This window comes from Equus asinus, chromosome 4 (genome assembly GCF_041296235.1).
Source record: "Equus asinus isolate D_3611 breed Donkey chromosome 4, EquAss-T2T_v2, whole genome shotgun sequence".
NCBI classification, from domain to species: domain Eukaryota; kingdom Metazoa; phylum Chordata; class Mammalia; order Perissodactyla; family Equidae; genus Equus; species Equus asinus.
In genome coordinates, this window is record NC_091793.1 from 137,435,934 (window position 1) to 137,454,797 (window position 18,864).

An 18,864-nucleotide genomic window follows, 5' to 3' on the forward strand; every position below is an offset into this window, starting at 1 on the left:
AAGGAGAAATAAAAGAATATCTAGGGACAAATGAGAATGAAAATATACCATACCAACTCATATGTGATGCAGCAAGAGTGGTCCTAAGAGGGAAATTCATAGCAATACAGGCTCACCTTAACAAACAAGAAAAATCTCAAATAAGCAATCTTAAACTACACCTAACAGAAAAGAAGAACAAACAAAACCCTGCAACTCAGCAGAAGAAGGGAAATAGTAAAAATTAGAGCAGAAATAAATGAAATTGAAAGAAAAAAAAGTTGAAAGGATCAATGAAACAAAGAGCTAGTTCTTTGAGAAGATAAGCAAAGTTGACAAACACTTAGCCAGACTCACTAAGAAAAAAAGAGAGAAGCCTCAAATAAATAAAATTAGAAATGAAACAGGAAAAATTACAATGGATACCACAGAGATACAAAGGATTATGAAAGAATACTATGAAAAACTATATGCCAACAAATTGGACAATGTAGGAGAAATGGATAAATTCTTAGACTCATTCAGCCTCCCAAAACTTAACCAAGAAGGAATAGAGTCTGAATAGAGCAATCGCGAGGTTGAAACAATAATCAAAAACCTCCCAAAAGATAAAAGTCCAGGGGCCGGCCCCATGGCCGAGTGGTTAACTTTGCGCGCTCCGCTGCAGGCAGCCCAGTGTTTCATAGGTTCAAATCCTGGGTGTCGACATGGCACCACTCATTGAGCCAGGCTGAGGCGGCATCCCACATGCCACAACTAGAAGGACCCACAACTAGGAATATACAACTATGTACCCGTGGGGGGAGGGGGGCGGTTTGGGCAGAAAAAGGAAAAAAATAAAATCTTAAAAAAAAAAAAGTTATCCAAAAAAAAAGAGATAAAAGTCCACAACCAGATGTCTTCTCTGGAGAATTCTACCAAACATTCAAAGAAGATTTAACACCTATCATTCTCAGACTATTCCAAAAAATTGAGAAAGGTGGAACACTTGCTAACACATTCTGTAAGGCCAACATCACCCTGATACCAAAGCCTGATGAGGACAACACAAATGAAGAATATTACAGGCCAATATTCCTGATGAACATATGGAAAAATCTTCAACAAAATATTGGCAACTGAATACAGCAAAACATTAAAAAGATCATACACCATGATCAAGTCGGATTTCTACCAAGAACACAGGGATGGTTCAACATCTGCAAATCAATCAGTGTGATACACCACATTAACAAAATGAGGAATAAGAATCATGTGATCATCTCAATAGAAGCAGAGAAAGCATTTGACAGGATCCAACAGCCATTTATGATAAAAATCTCAATAGAATGGGTGCAGAGCAAAGGTATCTCATTGTAATAACGGCCATATATCACAAACTCACAGTCAACATCATTCTCAATGGGAAAAACTGAAAGCCATCCCTCTGGGAACAGGAACAAGACAAGTGTGCCCACTCTCACCACTCTTATTCAACATTGTACTGGAGGTTTTGGCTAGAGCAGTTAGGCAAGAAAAAGAAATAAAAGGAATCCAAATAGGCAATGAAGAAGTGAAACTATTGCTGTTTACAGATGACATGATTTTATATAGAGAAAACCCTAAAGAATCTGTCAGAAAACTATTAGGAATAATAAGTAACTACAGCAAAATTGCATGGTACAAAATCAACTTACCACAAGAGTTGCATTTTTATACTCTAGTAATAAACTAACAGAAAGAGAACTCAGGAAAACAATTCCACTTACAATCACAGCAAAAAGAATAAAATGTCTCGGAATAAATTTAATGAAGGAGGTGAAAGACCTATACAATGAAAACTATAAGACATTGAAAGAAATTGATCATGACATAAAGAAATGGAAAGATATTCCATACACATGGATTGGAAGAGTAAATATAGTTAAAATGTCCATACTACCTAAAGCAATGTACAGATTCAGTGCAATCCCAATCAGAATCCCAATGACTTTCTTCACGGAAATAAACAAAGAATCCTAAAATTCGTATGGGGCAACAAAAGATCCCAAACAGCTAAAGCAATCCTGAGAAAAAAGAACAAAGATGGAGGCATCACAAGCCCTGACTTCAAATATCGTAAAGCTATAGTAATCAAAACTGCATGGTACTGTTACAAAAACACACACATATCAATGGAACAGAATTGAAAGCCCATAAATAAAACCACACATCTATGGACAGCTAATCTTCTATAAAGGTGCTAAGAACATACAGTGGAAAAAGGAAAGTCTCTTCAGTAAATGGTGCTGGGAAAACTGGACAGCCACATGCTAAAGAATGAAAGTAGACCATTAGCTTTCACCACACACAAAAATTAACTCAAAATGGATCAAAGACTTGAAGGTAAGACCTGAAACCATAACTCCTAGAAGAAAATATAGGCAGTACACTCTTTGACATCAGTCTTAGAAGGGTCTTTTTGTATACTATGTGTACTTGGACAAGGGAAGCCAAAGAAAAAATAAACAAGTAGGATTTCATCAGACTAAAGAGCTTCTGCCAGGCAAAAGAAAACCAGGATCAAAACAAAAACACCATCCACCAACTGGGAGAAAGTATTTGCAAATCATATTTCCGACAATGGATTAATTTCCAAAATATTTAAAGAACTTACACAGCTCAACAACAAAAATACAAACAGCCTACTCAAAAAATGGACAGAGGATATGAGCAGACATTTTTCCAAAGAAGATATACAGATGACCAATAGGCACATCAAAAGATGCTTAACATCACTAATCATCATGGAAATGCAAATCAAAAGTACCCAGAAATATCACCTTACACCTGTGAGAACGGCTATAATCACCAAGACAAAAAATAAATGTTGGAGAGGATGTGGAGAAACGGCAACCCTCATACACTACTCCTGGGAATGCAAACTGATGGCAGCCACTATGGAAAACAGTATGGAGATTTCTCAAAAAATTAAAAATAGAAATAGCATATGACGCCGCTTTCCCACTACTGGGTATTTATCCAAAGAACTTGAAATCAACAATTGAATGAGACTTATGCACCCCTATTTTCATTTCAGCATTATTCCCTATAGCCAAGAAGTGGAACCAACCCGGATCCCCTCGACTGATGATTGGATAAAGAAGATTATGTTAAGTTAAATAAGCCAGACAGAGAAAGATAAAGACCGTATGATTTCACTCATAAGTGGAAGATAAAGTAACACACAGATGAAGAGAACAGTTTAGTGGTTATCTGAGGGGAAGGGGTTTGGGGAGTGGGCACAAGGGGTGAAGGGGCACATTTATATGGTCACTGACAAAAAATAATGTACAACTGCAATTTCACAATGTTATAAACTATTATGACCTCAATAAAATAGAATAATTAATAATGTCCACATAGTTCAGAATTTAAAAATACATGTTTTTCAGTAAAACTAGTTTTCTTATGACTTACAATTCCTTGTTGAATTTAAAACACACTTTTGGAATAAGTAGTGTGGTTTTAGTTCTTTTGGGAATTACAACATTGGTTGTCTTTACTCATTTGCAGAGAGAGTTTTTTCCGTAATGTCACATTGGTATTACAATTTTCAATGTTTAATTTTTATTTTCTTTACAGTTGACTTAAAAAATCTTTTTTATTAACTCATGTATGTGTTTTATTTACCCAAAAAAATAAAAACCCATTTAAATAAGCAGCTGTCTAGTTTGGAAATAGCAAATCTTTGTTTTATATTAGATTTGTGAATTTTTATTGATCCGGTTAACAAGTAGTCTTGTTATATGAAAAATCTTAATCTATTTTGTCTGTCACATTGGTGGTAAAATTTGGGTAGATTTTTTTAAATGTTAACTAAATGAGATTGAATTTAATTGTTTATCCCTTTTTTTATGTATATCATAAATCCTAGTGATTTACTAAGATTCCACCTTAGGAAACTAGAAAAAGAGGAGCAAGTTAAGTCCAGAATAAGCAGAAGAAAAGAAATAATAAACGTTACATCAGAAATCAACTAAATTGAAAATGAGAAATTAATAGAGAAAAATCTGCAAAACCAAAAGCTGCTTCTTTAGAAAGATCAGTTAAATTGATAAATCCCTTGCCAGCCTACCAAGACAAAAAGAGAAAAGAAATAAATTACTAATTATCAGAAATGAAAGAAAGATCATCACTCCTGATTCCAGAGACATTAAAAGCATAATAAAGGAGTATTATGAACAACTCTGTGCCCACATATTTGATAACTTATGTATAATGGGCCAATCACTTGAAAGACACAATCTGCTAAAACTACACAGGGAGAAATACATAATCCGAATAGGTGTATATCTATTAGAGAAATTTAATCAATGATTAATAACCTTCAGAAATAGAAAGCACCAGTCTCAGATCCTTTCACTGTTGAATTCTAGCAAACATTTAAAGAAGAAATGATACCAATTCACTACCATCTTTTCAAGAAAATAGAAGCAGAATGAACCCTTCCTGACTTCTTCTATGAGACCAGCATTACGCTCATACCAAGACAATGAAAAAACAAGCCACACTTGGAAAAATATGTACAAAATATATAACTAATAAAGGATTTATGTCCAAAATATGCAAATAACTATTCAAACTTAAGAAAAGAAGTAGCTCAATTAAAATGTGGGCAAAAGATCTGGTATTGGTTTATCAGTTGTAACAAATGTACCAGAATGTAGTCTTCTCAGGCAGCTGTAAGGGAAGAAATAGTAATTTCCCCTCTACCCTTCTGGATTCTTGCCTGAGACCTACCCTGTAATAAAAGAATAACAGGAGAAAAACAGAGAGGTTTAATAAGTGTATACCTCCTGTGTACATAGGAGATACCCAAGAAAACTGAGTAACTCTGAAATGACCCAAGCTGCCACCTTAAATACCATCTCCAGCTAAAGACAAAAGAAGATGGGGGTGGGGGTTATACTAGGGAAAGCATAGTAAACAGGGTTAAGGTTGTTATGCAGATTTAAATCCTTGCCTTCTTCATTGATAAGAGTTTCTAGACTTCTAGTCATCTTCCTCGTCCTGGTACAGAAAGGGAGACACCCTTACAAATGGAGATTTCCCTTATAAATGTAAATGTCTCTTCTCCTATGTCTGCTATTTCTTAAAAATAACCAGGTCAACAGGAATGCAATCTGGTGGAGCCGCTATGGAAGACAGTATGGAGATTTCTCAAAAAATTAAAAATAGAAATCCCGTATGATCCAGCTATTCCACTACTGGGTATTTATCCAAAGAACATGAAATCAATAATTCAAAAAGATTTATGCACCCCTATGTTCATTGCAGTAGTATTCACAGTAGCCAAGGCGTGGATGCAATCCAAGTGCCTGTCAACAGATGAATGGATAAAGATGATATAGTATATATAAACAATGGAATACTACTCAGTCGTTAAAAAAAGACAAACTCATGCCATTTGCAACAACATAGATAGACCTTGAGGATATTATGCTAATCGAAATAAGTCAGAGAAAGACAGAAGCCATATGATTTCACTCATATGTGGAAGATAAACACACAGTTAAGGAGAACAGATTAGTGGTTACCAGAGGGGAAGGGAGTAGGGAGAGGATGAAAGGGGTAAAGGGGCATATACGTATGATGATGAATAAAAACTAGACTACTGGTGGTGAACACAATGCAGTCTATACAGAAACAGAAATATAATGTATACCTGAAATTTGCACAATGTTATAAACCAATGTGACCTTAATAAAATAATTAAAAAAAAACAAACTATAACCAGCTCAAGATCATCCTTATGCAAGAGAGGCGTATTTTGGGATGTCACATTCTGGTCACTTTCACAGTCATAACAAAATACTGTAGACTGAATGGGTTAAACAACAGAAATTTATTTTCTCACAGTCCTGTAGCCTGGAAGTCTAAGATTAGGGTGCATGGTTGTATTCTCTCGAAGACTAACTTCCTGGCTTGCAGATGGCCGCCTTCTCGCTGTTTCTTCACGGGGTAGAGAGAGAGAAAGTAAGCCATCTCTTGTCTTTTCTTACAAGGACACTAATTCCTTCATGAGGGCCCCACTCTCATGGCCTCATCTAAACCTAATTATCTCCTAAAAGACCCATCTCCAAAAAACCATTACATCTGGGATTAAGGCTTCAATGTAAGAGTTTTAAGGAAACACTGTTCAGTCCATAGCGCACACTGAGGGAAGATGATAATAATAGGAGAAACTGTGTGTTGAGGGGGAAGAGGTATATGAGAACTCTCAGAACTTTCTGTGTAGTTTTTCTGTAAACCTAAAACAACTCTAAAGAATAAAGTCTATTAAAAATAATAAAAGCAAGACTAAAGATTGTGAATTTAAATTTCAGAGAGATTTAAAAGTAGATGAAATTTTCTTTGATATTCACCGCCCAATAGAATGCTAAATGTGACAGGAACAAGCCATGTCAATTCAGCATTCACCAGGGAGCCCCTTTGGGTCTTTCTTTTCCTTTCTTCTGCCTTCTTTGAACCTCTCTACTTTACTTTAAATGTCACTGTTTTCCACTATCTCCTTGTTTGTTCTTTTGTCCTTTTCTTTTCTTCTCCCACCTTTTCTCTTTTGACCTTAACGCACCGTAAAATAAAATGTGAGCATTATTTGCTGATTTTTTTAAAACAAAATACTGTGCTGCTTTGAGAATTACCAAGTTAAACATTTATTTTTTCCTTAAAAAATAAAAAAAAGACTTTCTTCACTTATGTATGTAAACAAACAACGAAAAGCAATGCTCTTGTAATTTACCGTTCTGTTGTGGAACTTTTGATAATATCACATTTCATTCAATCTAGTTGAACGACAGCTTCCATAATAATGAATCTGGAATGGTACTGATTGTCCTAGTTGAAAGCTGCAGTTACCTAGAAAAAAACAAAGTATCTGACAGTAGTGATCTCATACTCAGTAAGGGAATAAGTCAATAAGCACACCAAACGTTTGTGTATATCTTATTATAGTAAAGATTAATTATAGTGTGTGTGTGTATCTATGATTTTGTGTGTTGAAAATAGAATTTCTCTTTTGGGTGGGCCAAATTCTAAAATCAAGTATTTTTTTTGTTTAACTGAGGAAAAATTCACATAACATACAATCAAACATGTCAAAGCTTGCCATTCCATATATTAACAGTGTTGTGCAACCATTACCTCTATCTAGTTCCAAAACGTTTTCATCAACTCAAAAGGAAACTCTGTAGCTGGTACGCAGTCACTGTAGATTTCTCCCGCACCCTAGACCCTGGAAACTGCTAATCTGCTTTCTGTCTCTGTGGATTTGCCTATTCTGGATATTTCATATAAATGGAATCATAGTATATGTGTGTTACCTTTTTTGTGTCCATTGTAAGGATAAACCACATTTTTAAAAATGCATTTTTCATTTTATGAACATTTGTGTTGTTTCCACTTTTGGCTGTTGTGGTTAGTGATGCCATGAACATTCCTGTAGAAGTTTTTGTTTGAACACTTGTTTTCAGTTCTTTTGCATGTATGCCTAGGAGTGGAATTACTGAGTCTTATTCTATGTTTAACTTTTTGAGAAATTTCCAAAATGTTTTTAGTGCAGCTGCACCATTTTCATTTCCACCAGCAATGTATAAGAGTTCTAATTTTCTATGTCCTTGCCAACACTTTTTATTTTCTGGATTTTTTTTTAATTATAGCCATCCTAGTGTGTATGAAGTGATATCTCATGGTAAAATGAGTTTTTATATGTGGCTGTCTTCCTATAACTTATTCTTTACGTTGAAAATAGGTATAATTATTAATGTGTTAAAGTCTATTAATTCCAATAAATGTCTTGTAGATTAAAAGAGTATTACAGTGCTTCAATAGATCCTTCTATAGAAACATTGTTTTGCCATTTCAATATTCAGTTGTGCTTAAGTTGACTGAGACAAATGCATTCATCTAGAACTGGAGTGCCTGTCAGAGGAACTCTTTGCCATAGAGGTTCTAGTTTGATACAGTACATACTTATAATGTCCAAAATGAGAAAGATTTAAAATACAGTATGCTTGGTTTTGATTGAATGTAAAGAATGGTTAAATAAGGATATTAGCAGTCATCAAGCCCAGCCTCTGCTCATTATTACCAAATACTGCATAAATACCTCCAGTTAAAAGAATATGACCAGTTATTCCATAGGGTAACTGATTCCATTTTAGACAGCTCTATTTATAAGCCCTAAATGCTTCTGTATACTGAGCTAGAAACCGCTGTCTTTGAACGTGCACTAACTGAATCTTATTTTCTGTAGCTACAAGTCCATTTTTCCACGTAAAGACAGCTATCTTATACTTTGAAGTTTTCTTTTTGCCCACATCAGACACTTCCAGTTCTTTTTACCCATCACATTTCAGAGTTCTCAAACCTTCACTATTCCACTTGCTCTCTTCTGGACGTGCTCCAGTTTTTGGACATCCATCCTAAAGACTGCTTCTCTAGATATTATCCACAGAATGGAACTAATACATAAAATGGTTAACACACTCATAATAGATCTGTGATTTAGATATGTGTGTTCCCTTTTTGCAAGTGAAGAAACTTAGACTCAGACAGGTGAAGAAATTTTCCCAAAGTCATACAATAAGCGGAAAAACTAAGTTTCAAGTCCAATTCAGGTTTAACTGCCTGCAAGGCCATGCTGTTTTCATTAATAATCGTAATATTAATATTGCTAAACATAATAACTATCATTTATTGCATAGATGATATATACTCAACACTGTACTTAGACTTATATTTAAGCCTCACAGAGAGGACTATGTTTACAAATGAATGTACTGAAGATCAGAAAAAAATAATTTGCTAAAGGCCACTGAGAGAGTGGTGTAGTCAAGATTTAAAACCAGATGTGATTCCGAAGACTGTTGTCTTAAATATTTTACTATTCTATCTATGCTGTTCCATGATGTAGTTGATATTTCAATAATTAGGAGTACAACTAACAGGTGTTTCAGTGTTCTAAATCTATATAAGATAATCTATATGATTAAAAAAGTATATAATTTGCAATTATCACAAATTTTATTGATAAATATTTTATTTTTCTTTCATTTTCTTTGATGCAAAAACTGCTGATTTGACTATATATTGGTACAGCTTTTCTGTCAATATTTATCAAATACTGAGAAAAAAGATGACTGTATTTTTATATTTGTTTTCTTTTAGGTCCACCTCATTCATTTAACCGAGATGAGACAATAATCATTGCTTTGGCATCAGTCTCTGTATTAGCTGTTTTGGTAGTTGCCTTATGCTTCGGATACAGGATGCTGACAGGTAAAAATAATACTTTTTATTCTATTGTTTATTAAACATACCATTTAATGAGAATTTATTTTCTCCTTTTTAAAATCTCCATAGTAAAAAACATCTCTGAGCTCACATCCTTCTCTCTTAACAAACTTTTTTTTCCAAGCTTTTATGAAAAATTTCAAACATCCACAAAATGCCTATTTCCTAGCTTCAACAATTGTCACATCTACATATCTTCTGTAGCCCCACTCCCTACATCCTTCCATGCCACTGGGTTATTTTGAAGTGAATCATAGATATCATTTATCTGTAAATACTTTAGTACTATCTCTGAAATGTAAGGACTGAAAATATATATAATTACAGTAACACTTTCACGTTAAAAAAAATCAGAAATTCCTCAGTATTGTCAACTATCTAATCAGTTCTAGTAAACTTTAGGTTTGATTAGGTTTTTGGGAAATCAGCACCTAGTCATTCATTTGAATGACTTTAATAAAACTTTCTTTAATGTTTCTGCAAACTTTTTAGGATTTTAAACTAGGTCTGTTGTTCGAACCATCTCCCAGAATTCAGCTTTCATGTTATTCATCATCCATCTTCGTTTATAGATAATCCCAAGTTTAGTAAATAATTTTACTCCCATTAACATTAGCTGTAAGTCTTGCTGCCTACCCTCTGTATCTCTTCTTTTTAACTGTTATATAGTCAAAAGGGTAATAAAGATCTTCATTATAAGAAAACTACACATTAGTAACTTCTTTTTCCTATTTCTATAGGAGACCGTAAACAAGGTCTTCACAGTATGAACATGATGGAGGCAGCAGCATCAGAGCCTTCTCTTGACCTAGATAATCTGAAACTATTGGAGGTGAGATTGCTCTTACATTATGGACTGTTCTTTCTGCTTTCATAGTATATCTGAGCCAATGACTTCATTCACTTACTAAATCATTCATTCATTTATTCATTGAGCTTTTATTGAGCATCAGTTTTGTGCCAACGCCTATTCTAGACACTGAGAATATAGGTAAATAATACAGATATCCCTCTTGAGGCCTGTATTCTAGTGGAAGAGAGTCTACAAACAGGTAAAAAAATTAATGTATATTATTTCAAGTAGTAGTAAATGCTCTGGAAAAACATAAAGCAGATAAGGAGATAAGTTATGTAAAAGAGGTTTTTAAAGAAAGTTTATTTAGGGCCAGCCTTGATTTTATTATATAAAACATTTTAAGAACCTTCCATTTGGGAGAAAAATATAATAAAGTTAAAAGCCAAATTCAGAAAAAGTATTTTGACCCATAACAAAGAATTGATAAAGATCTGGTATAAATTAGTATGAAAGAATCAATCCAGGGGCCAGCCCCTTGGCTGAGTGGTTAAGTTTGCGTGCTCCGCTTCAGTGGCTTGGGGTTTGCCAGTTCAGATCCTGGGCGTGGGCCTGTGTACCGTTCATCAAGCCATGCTGTGGCGGCATTCCACATAGAAGAATTAGAATGACTTACAACTAAGATATACAACTTTGTACTGAGTCTTTGGGGAGAGAGAGAAAAAAAAGAGGAAGATTGGCAACAGACATTGTCTCAGGGCCAATCTTCCTCACCAAAAAGCATAAAAAAAGGGAAAGAAGCAATCCATAAAAAAATGGACTAAAGAGATGAACTGCCAATTCACAAAAGAAGTAAGTGTGACTAATAAATGTATGATGTGTCCAATTAACTAAATTCCAAAAAATACTAATTAAAACTATTGGATTTTATCTTGGACTGAGTAAAAGAAACACTCCGAAACCTTGTTGATTTAACTATATAGTGATAAGAGCCTTTCTAAAGGACAGCCTATCTGTTTGTTAAATTTTAACCTAGAAATAGTGAATGAAATCTGACAAATATCCTTAATAAATAATGGTAAATCCCTAACCTGTTGCAGTAAAAAGTGAGAGAAATGTCCAGAAGCCAAAAATGAAGGGAATGGGTTGCATTTTGTTGGTTCTTTGTGTATTGAGTATATTATGGAGACCTTGTCTTCTGTTAGGTTCTTCTAAAGTGTGTTCATTTTCTTTGTTTGTTTTAGTAGGCAATTAACTTGGCTGGACATACTGCAAACTCATCTCTTGGACGGAAGCTCAAATCTCAGTTCAGTTATTTTATCTTTAGCTGGAGTCTGTCCCAGCCATTTGTTGGGTTTCCCCCTCTCTGACTCTTCTTTCTGGGATTCTTCCCTAACTTTCCAACAGCTGTGCTTGCCCCAAATTCTGTCTTCTGGTTCCTAAGGCCAGAAAGATTATGGATTTTCTATCGCAGTTTTAGCTCCTCTGTGCAATGCTGATTTCTGCCTGCTCTCAGGCTAAAAGCTATGAAAATGGGTATCTCACCCTATGTCTTTCCTTTCTTTTAAGTGTTGACTCTCCTCAGAATCTACCTCCGTTTGTTCATTCTCTAGCACTTTCAGATTTCTTTTTCAAATTTTGTTCAGAATTTATAATTGTTACTTGTGGGAGGGCTGGGTGAGGTAGGAGCTTCCTGAGCTGTCTAAGATGTGGATTTTGTTAGTTTCTTGAGAAAGAGCTGGTTTAAATCAATATGAAAGAAGCAATCCGGGGGGCCAGCCCCGTGTCTTTCTTGATAAAGGAATAATTTAAACTATAAGCAATAGAGACCTGTGGCATACATATGGATTTATATTTTATTATTTAGTAAATTTGATTGTTAAGTTGTGATATGAATTAATATTTTGCTTTCTTCAACACAAATTTACAGCTGATTGGCCGGGGTCGATATGGAGCAGTATATAAAGGTTCCTTAGATGAGCGTCCAGTTGCTGTAAAAGTATTTTCCTTTGCAAACCGTCAGAATTTTATCAATGAGAAGAATATTTACAGAGTGCCTTTGATGGAACATGATAACATTGCTCACTTTGTAGTTGGAGATGAGAGAGTCACTGCAGATGGACGCATGGAGTATTTGCTTGTGATGGAGTATTATCCCAATGTAAGTTCTTCATAAAAAGATAAACTGACATTTATATTAGCTATCAATCAGATTTTCAGGAGGACCACTGTTATGTAGAGCATTGCTGGTTTGCGCACTGATTATTAATAGTCTGCAATGAGATAAGGATCTCACACCAGAATGTGAATCAACTAAGTCACTAGTTAACTGTTTAGTTCATCTCTCTCTCTCTCTCTCTCTCTCTCTTTCTCTCTCTGTCTCTCTCACTTTAACAAGAATTTCTTGATGAAGCAAGCTGTGCTTTGACTGGCATTTAATTCATTCTGGTACATTCTCCTTATCCCAGACTGGTAATAAATAGTTTGTGGATGAGCACCTTAAATAGCACTGACACATATGTATTTACAAAAGCCTTCTGTTTTCTTCTTGTAAAATATAACAGTATAATTTGTGTTTGTACTCATAAGAGATACAATGTAAAGAGTGCCTGAAAGTCTTTTTTTTTGTATCTTAATTTGATAAAGAAGCGTTTAAAATGAAATAACCATCCATAATTTTTAATATTGGAGAAGTAAAAATTGATATTGTTTAAATTCTCCTGTCCATCCCCTCCTCCTCTCTCTATCCACAGAAATGTCTTACTAGCTCTTTTGAGATTCTGAAATATCATCATTCATTAGATCTATCGCTATGGAATCCTAACCTATGCAAATCCTTTATAAGACTGTGAACTTACCTCCTCATGTTCAAGTAACTTAATTCCACTCTTTTTTGTTTTTTTCTTTTTGTATTTTTTCCTCTATATAGGGATCTCTATGCAAGTATTTGAGTCTCCATACAAGTGACTGGGTAAGCTCTTGCCGTTTGGCTCATTCTGTGACTAGAGGACTGGCTTATCTTCATACAGAATTGCCACGAGGAGGTAAGACAATGAATAGAAGATGAATGACACTCATTTAGGGTCAAAATTCACAAAGGGAAATTGTATTCTCATCTTCAAAGTAAACGTATGTTTTATATTATAGCAGATTTATTGTTAGCTAGTTGTTTAAATGGTCTGACATGAGGAAATTGATTTGAAATGTAACAGGAAGAATGAGAAAAAGAACATCAAGACTCTAGAGGGGTCATGGATCCCATTGAGAATTTGATTAAAGCTCTGAACACTCTCCCTGCAAAGATACACATATGGGCATACTTTAAAAGAAGGTTCTTTTGATTCTAGGGGTTCTCAGACCCTTTGAAGTCCACCTATGGACCTGGCTTAAGAACCTCTTAGCTAGGCTATTATATTTTCCTTGTATTTATTTTGCTTATTTAAATAAACTGCAAGCCATTATCACTCTTTTAGGTTTAACATCACGTGAATCTTTATTCCATAGGTTGGTTGGTCTTTAGTGGGAAACCTAAATATATCTTTTTATAAGCTAGAGTTAGGTTTGGTCAGATCTGTGCGGGGGGGGGGGGGGGGTGCGGAATAACAAGCTTCAATAACAACAAATTTTTTTTCCCGTGTAAGAATCTAGAGAGACAGTCTGAAATTGGTTTGGCAACACCATGGTATTATTAGAGCCCCAGGCTCCTATTTTTCTCCTCTATTATGCTTTGTATATGGCTTACATTTCCAAAGTTACCTCATTGTTCATCATGCTATATTCTAATCAGCAGGGTAAAGGGAGGAAAGGTAGAAGGAGTTGCCCCCTTCTGCCTCCAGAAGTCCCACTCTTATGCTTATGTTTTGTTTCCCAGAACTTAGTCTTTGCTTAGCTACCACACTTAGCTGCAAGGGATGCTGAGAATATAGTTGGGTTTTTTTTTACCTGGTGCATTGCTGCCTCAGATAATATTGGGTTCTGTTACTAAGTCGGAAGAGGAGAATGCATGGTGGGCATTCAGTCTTTGCCAGTGTTTCAGAACTGTGTGGTTGTGTTCCTTGCCATAACTACAGTTTCCTTCGACTTTTATGCACGTTTTTGCCAGTTGTTCAAAGCATCTCTTCAGTACATTTGCTTTCTCAATTTATTTCAAAATACACTCCACATCTCAGGCACCTCTAAATTAGCTTTGCTGTATAAAATCTTTTTTTGTGCTTTTCCAGGCTTTCATTCTTACAGCATTTTCTTGTCGTACTATAGCCCAGAACACGGTTTTTTCAGTTTCTCTGACCTCTGTAGTGAAGAGAATCTTTGTGTCGATTTCTTAGATCTTTTTTCCTTTGTATAATAGAATGGATCATCTTTTCTAGCTGCTGCTTCATGTATAAATAATTTCTTCTGAATAATTTATCAGTTCATTTATCTTGACATCTTGCTTTTCCTGAATACAGAATTGACCCATGTTATTGCCTATGTTAGCATCTTGATACACTTACTTTAGTCTTTAGCACATTAACCATTTGGACTGTGTGTTTCCTGACTCTTAAATATTATTATAACTCCTTTGAAAAGCTGACTTAGCACAGAACTTAACATACCATCCTAATCTCCCTTTTCAAGGCCTGTGTGATTCAGCAAGGTTTCAAGTCAAACCTTGGCTGAAAAGAATGATTGCCCTCAAATATGACTTTTATTTAAATGTTACTCTCAAACATTACCTAATATTATCACTAAACAGGCAACCTTTTTAAAAACTGAGTATATATATGCCGTTTCAAAAAACATATGTATAGTAGCTATTTGAATTTATGGTTTTACCTAATTATTAAAAAAAATATTCCACGTATACTATACTATTTCAAAACATTTAAAGTATCATTTCACTTTCTTTCAGAGAACTGTTCTTCCCAGTATCTTCAGATGTAACTTTGCTGTTTAACATAGAAATTTTGTAGGAAGGAATACTACTACTATTATTTATTCAGCTGTTTTTTTGCTTCAGAATAAGGAAGTGTTGAACCTGTTTATTTATTTGTAATTGGTTCTCCCTGTGAATTTTTTTCCTAGTGATAATATCAATGTAATTTATTACCACACACACAGAAATCTAAGAAAGAACATATATACGTCATTCAAACATAGCCAGAAAATTACTAACTAGTTTATGTACATCCTTCCAGATCCTTTGCTTTGTGTATGTGTGTATGTGTTTATGTAAATATCCACAGAGACTATGTTTTTGCTCAGGTTTTATTTATTAACATAATTAAAATAATATTGTGTCCCATTTTCCTTTGAGATATTTGCCTAGTACAGTGCTACTGTCCAGGGCAAAGTAATTGTATGTTCTACTTCTTTCTCCTCATCGCCCCCCGCCCCAAAATAAAAAAGGATTAAAATGAATACTGAGGGGAACTTAAAGGGGAAAAGAAGTCTCAAAAGGGCAGTCTGTGGTTCTACCCTTTGTATTGGTGAGGAATCCTATCTTTTCTCTTTTCCCTTTTTCCACCCTTGCTCCCCTCCTCCTTTGCTCCCTATCTCTCCTCTTTTCTTTAGTAGTAGCGGGAAAGTATTACCCTGTTTTCCCCTCTGGCTGTCTCATTGACTCACTGCACGTTGTCCCCACTGTTAGCCTGCTTTCTCTAAAGTGTGAGATAATCTTTTAGTTTAAGTGTTGATTTGGTATTAGCATACAAACATTTTCCAATGTCTCTGTAATTTTCTTATATAAATGTCAGCTCGACGTTATACCACGTATACTTATGTTATGGTTTTATCCAGAGTAAGAAAAGCAGCTCTTTTAGGGCTTGAGTGAGCCATGCTAGTACAAGCTTTGGAAGGCTGGGCCAGAAAGTCAGAAGGGGAGGAAGTGAGAAACAAATCAACTCCTAGATAAAGAAACTCTGTAATTATTATTTTTTCTTCGAGTTGTGCTGTTATTTTTTTTATATCACAGGAATCATTATCCTCTTTAGTTTCATTGTTGGTGAAATTGCAGTCTAATACTCATTAACGAGAGTAATAAATGTAAATAGTGAGTCTTCCTGTGCTTAAATATAGAAACACTCAATAAACTTATCATTGACTTCGTCCCGATTGCTCTATTTCTTTGTATACCTAGGAAGTTCTTTTAAATTTCAGAAATTGTGCCATAGTATTTTTTTTTTCATTTCAAGAGTTGTGATTTTGTTTAATATAAGATTTATATAAGGTTTCCTTATAGAGAGGAAAAAATTATGTTTTTGATGAGGTGCTTAGGTTAGGTAAATTCTTTCAGTGAGGATTCTTTCAGTGAAGGCATGCCAAGCCTTTCAAATTCAGGTTAAACATGTTCTCTTTATGCCTTTGTATAGAACATCTAGTCTAGTGATAAACAAGTAATAGAATGCGTGTAACAGTGCTTTGCTCCTCTGTAAAATCAGAAAACAGCTTTTCATATCTTGCTGAGAGATACCAGCTCCTCCACTTGTTCTCCCAGTCCATTGTAAAACTATTTCTATTTTCATGTAAAGAACTGAGTGGGTTTAGAGACATAACTGTACCTCAGGGTAGAACTGAGATGTTCTGTTACAGGTTTGATCTGAAAAGCTGTAGGAGAATAGCATAACATACATAACGAATTTTGGAGTCATGTCAGTTTTTCATTGACATTTGTTTTAGATAAGTTGACTTTTTTGTTGTTGTTTATACCAAATATTCCTTTCTCCATTACCTCCTTTTGCTATACCTAGAAATGAAGAGGGAAAAAAAGTATCTTAAAATTAGAAGCAACAGCATGTTGGCTGTTAGGTGCAGCTGAATGTTTAAAGCTTAATTAATTACATATGCAATAGGAGTTATGTTGTAAAATATAAAATAGTGAGAATAGTGATGATTGTGAGTTGAAATTTTGATTTCTTATGTTCTTTTTTCTTATTAAAAAATTAATGAGCAGAAACATAACACTATCTTTTTTATTTATGTAGTCCCTATTACCAGCATGCTCATTTCATGTCCAATAGTGATATTTAAGCATTAATAAATATTTGAAATTATCCAAACAGATCATTATAAACCTGCAATTTCTCATCGAGATTTAAACAGCAGAAATGTCTTGGTGAAAAATGATGGAACCTGTGTTATTAGTGACTTTGGGTTGTCCATGAGGCTGACTGGAAATAGACTGGTGCGCCCAGGGGAAGAGGATAATGCAGCCATAAGTGAGGTGAGTGAATACAAAAAGTATCACACTCACGTACTTCGAAAACATAATGAGTTAGATTAAAAAACCCACTACTCAGGACAGTTATCCTTAAATGCTATCAATTATAGCATATTAGGAATTACAATATTAAGAAATACAGAAAACATTGCATAAAGTTAATCAATTCGTTACGGAAATCACTGCCCTTCCAACCCATTTTTGGCAAGCATTAGGAGGACGTTTGTAGGAGCTGATTTTTGAAGTAAGTGTAAAATTACCAAGTTTGAGATAGGACATTCACCTTCTGACGGGACTATTACGCTGTGGACCATATCCTTTCTGACCTTTTTGTCTTCATTCACATACACATCTAAACATATATATTTTTGTGAATTTTTAAAAATATTAAATAATGTACATATTGTTTTGCAGTTTTCTCACTATGTCTTCCAGATTTTTTTTACATTTCTATACATAGGAAGGTCTGGCTCATTCTTTTTCATTAACGAATATTATTCAATAGGATAGATTTACCACAGTTTAATTATTCAGGAAGGGCATTTTATAGATAAAAAATCAGGTATAAAGAGGTTCGGCGACATGCTTAGGCTCAAATAACATACCATTGACATATCGTTGACGTGAAATTTATGTATAACTTCTGGTCTAATGTATGTCCTTCAGAATATGCTACATTTCGTTTTGGAAAAATATCACTCTAATTTATCAGGTTGGCACAATCAGATATATGGCACCAGAAGTTCTAGAAGGAGCTGTGAACCTGAGGGACTGTGAATCAGCTTTGAAACAAGTAGACATGTATGCACTTGGACTAATCTATTGGGAGATATTTATGAGATGTACAGACCTCTTCCCAGGTAAGAGAACTGCTATCAAAATTGATATATGCTTTGAACTGAAGCAGTTATGTCGTCTTTTTCTTCCAATGTTAAATAAGTTAGCTTTTATGTATGTTTTTACTTTCACTTAAACTTTTAGTTCATTGCCATCTAGTGTTCACAAATCTTATTACCAGAAGGGTGTGAATCAGGAAATCTTTTTAAAAAGGATTCCAAGTTTGTGTCTGAGTGCAATTTAATTAATTGCTAATAGCTTGCCTATCTATGATTGGTTTGGTCTCTACGTTAGCAGATACTGTTTTCCTTATGCACCCTCTGAGCATTTGATAAGCTACACTAACAGTGTTTCCTGAATTGACCCAATACGGAATTAGAAGCAATGAATTATCCATTGGAACACTTTTCTTTCTTTTTTTCATTTTCCCTTTCTTCCTTTCTTTTCTTTATTCTCCCTTCTTGCTTTCCTGCCTTCCTGTCTCCTGTCTTCATCCCTTCCTTCCTCCTGTCTTCATCCCTTCCTTCCTTTCAGTGAGAGAACACTCATTTAATGTGAATGCTTGTTTGAGGCTTACTTCAAATAGCCAAATGAGTTTATAGTTTTTCTCCTTTTGTTAGGGTTACATCACTGTCATTATTGTCATATAAAAATTTTAACAGTATGTGTGTTGCATTCTTCTGGATGGTGTACAAAATTATTTGACATACATGGTCTCATTGTATAGGAATAAAAGCCTAGA

At 34.7% G+C, this 18,864-nt stretch overlaps 1 protein-coding gene across 1 annotated transcript in view; it reads left to right on the top strand.

Moving 5' to 3' along the window:
* BMPR2 (bone morphogenetic protein receptor type 2) overlaps positions 1–18,864 on the top strand; it is a 203,076-nt gene that overhangs the window by 151,080 nt on the left and 33,132 nt on the right. Inside the window, exons 4-9 of the mRNA XM_044768427.2 lie at positions 9,169–9,279; positions 10,035–10,126; positions 12,018–12,248; positions 13,017–13,131; positions 17,128–17,288; positions 17,998–18,145. Of these exons, the coding sequence (XP_044624362.1) occupies positions 9,169–9,279; positions 10,035–10,126; positions 12,018–12,248; positions 13,017–13,131; positions 17,128–17,288; positions 17,998–18,145 (858 nt within the window). The remainder of the gene's footprint in view (positions 1–9,168; positions 9,280–10,034; positions 10,127–12,017; positions 12,249–13,016; positions 13,132–17,127; positions 17,289–17,997; positions 18,146–18,864) is intronic.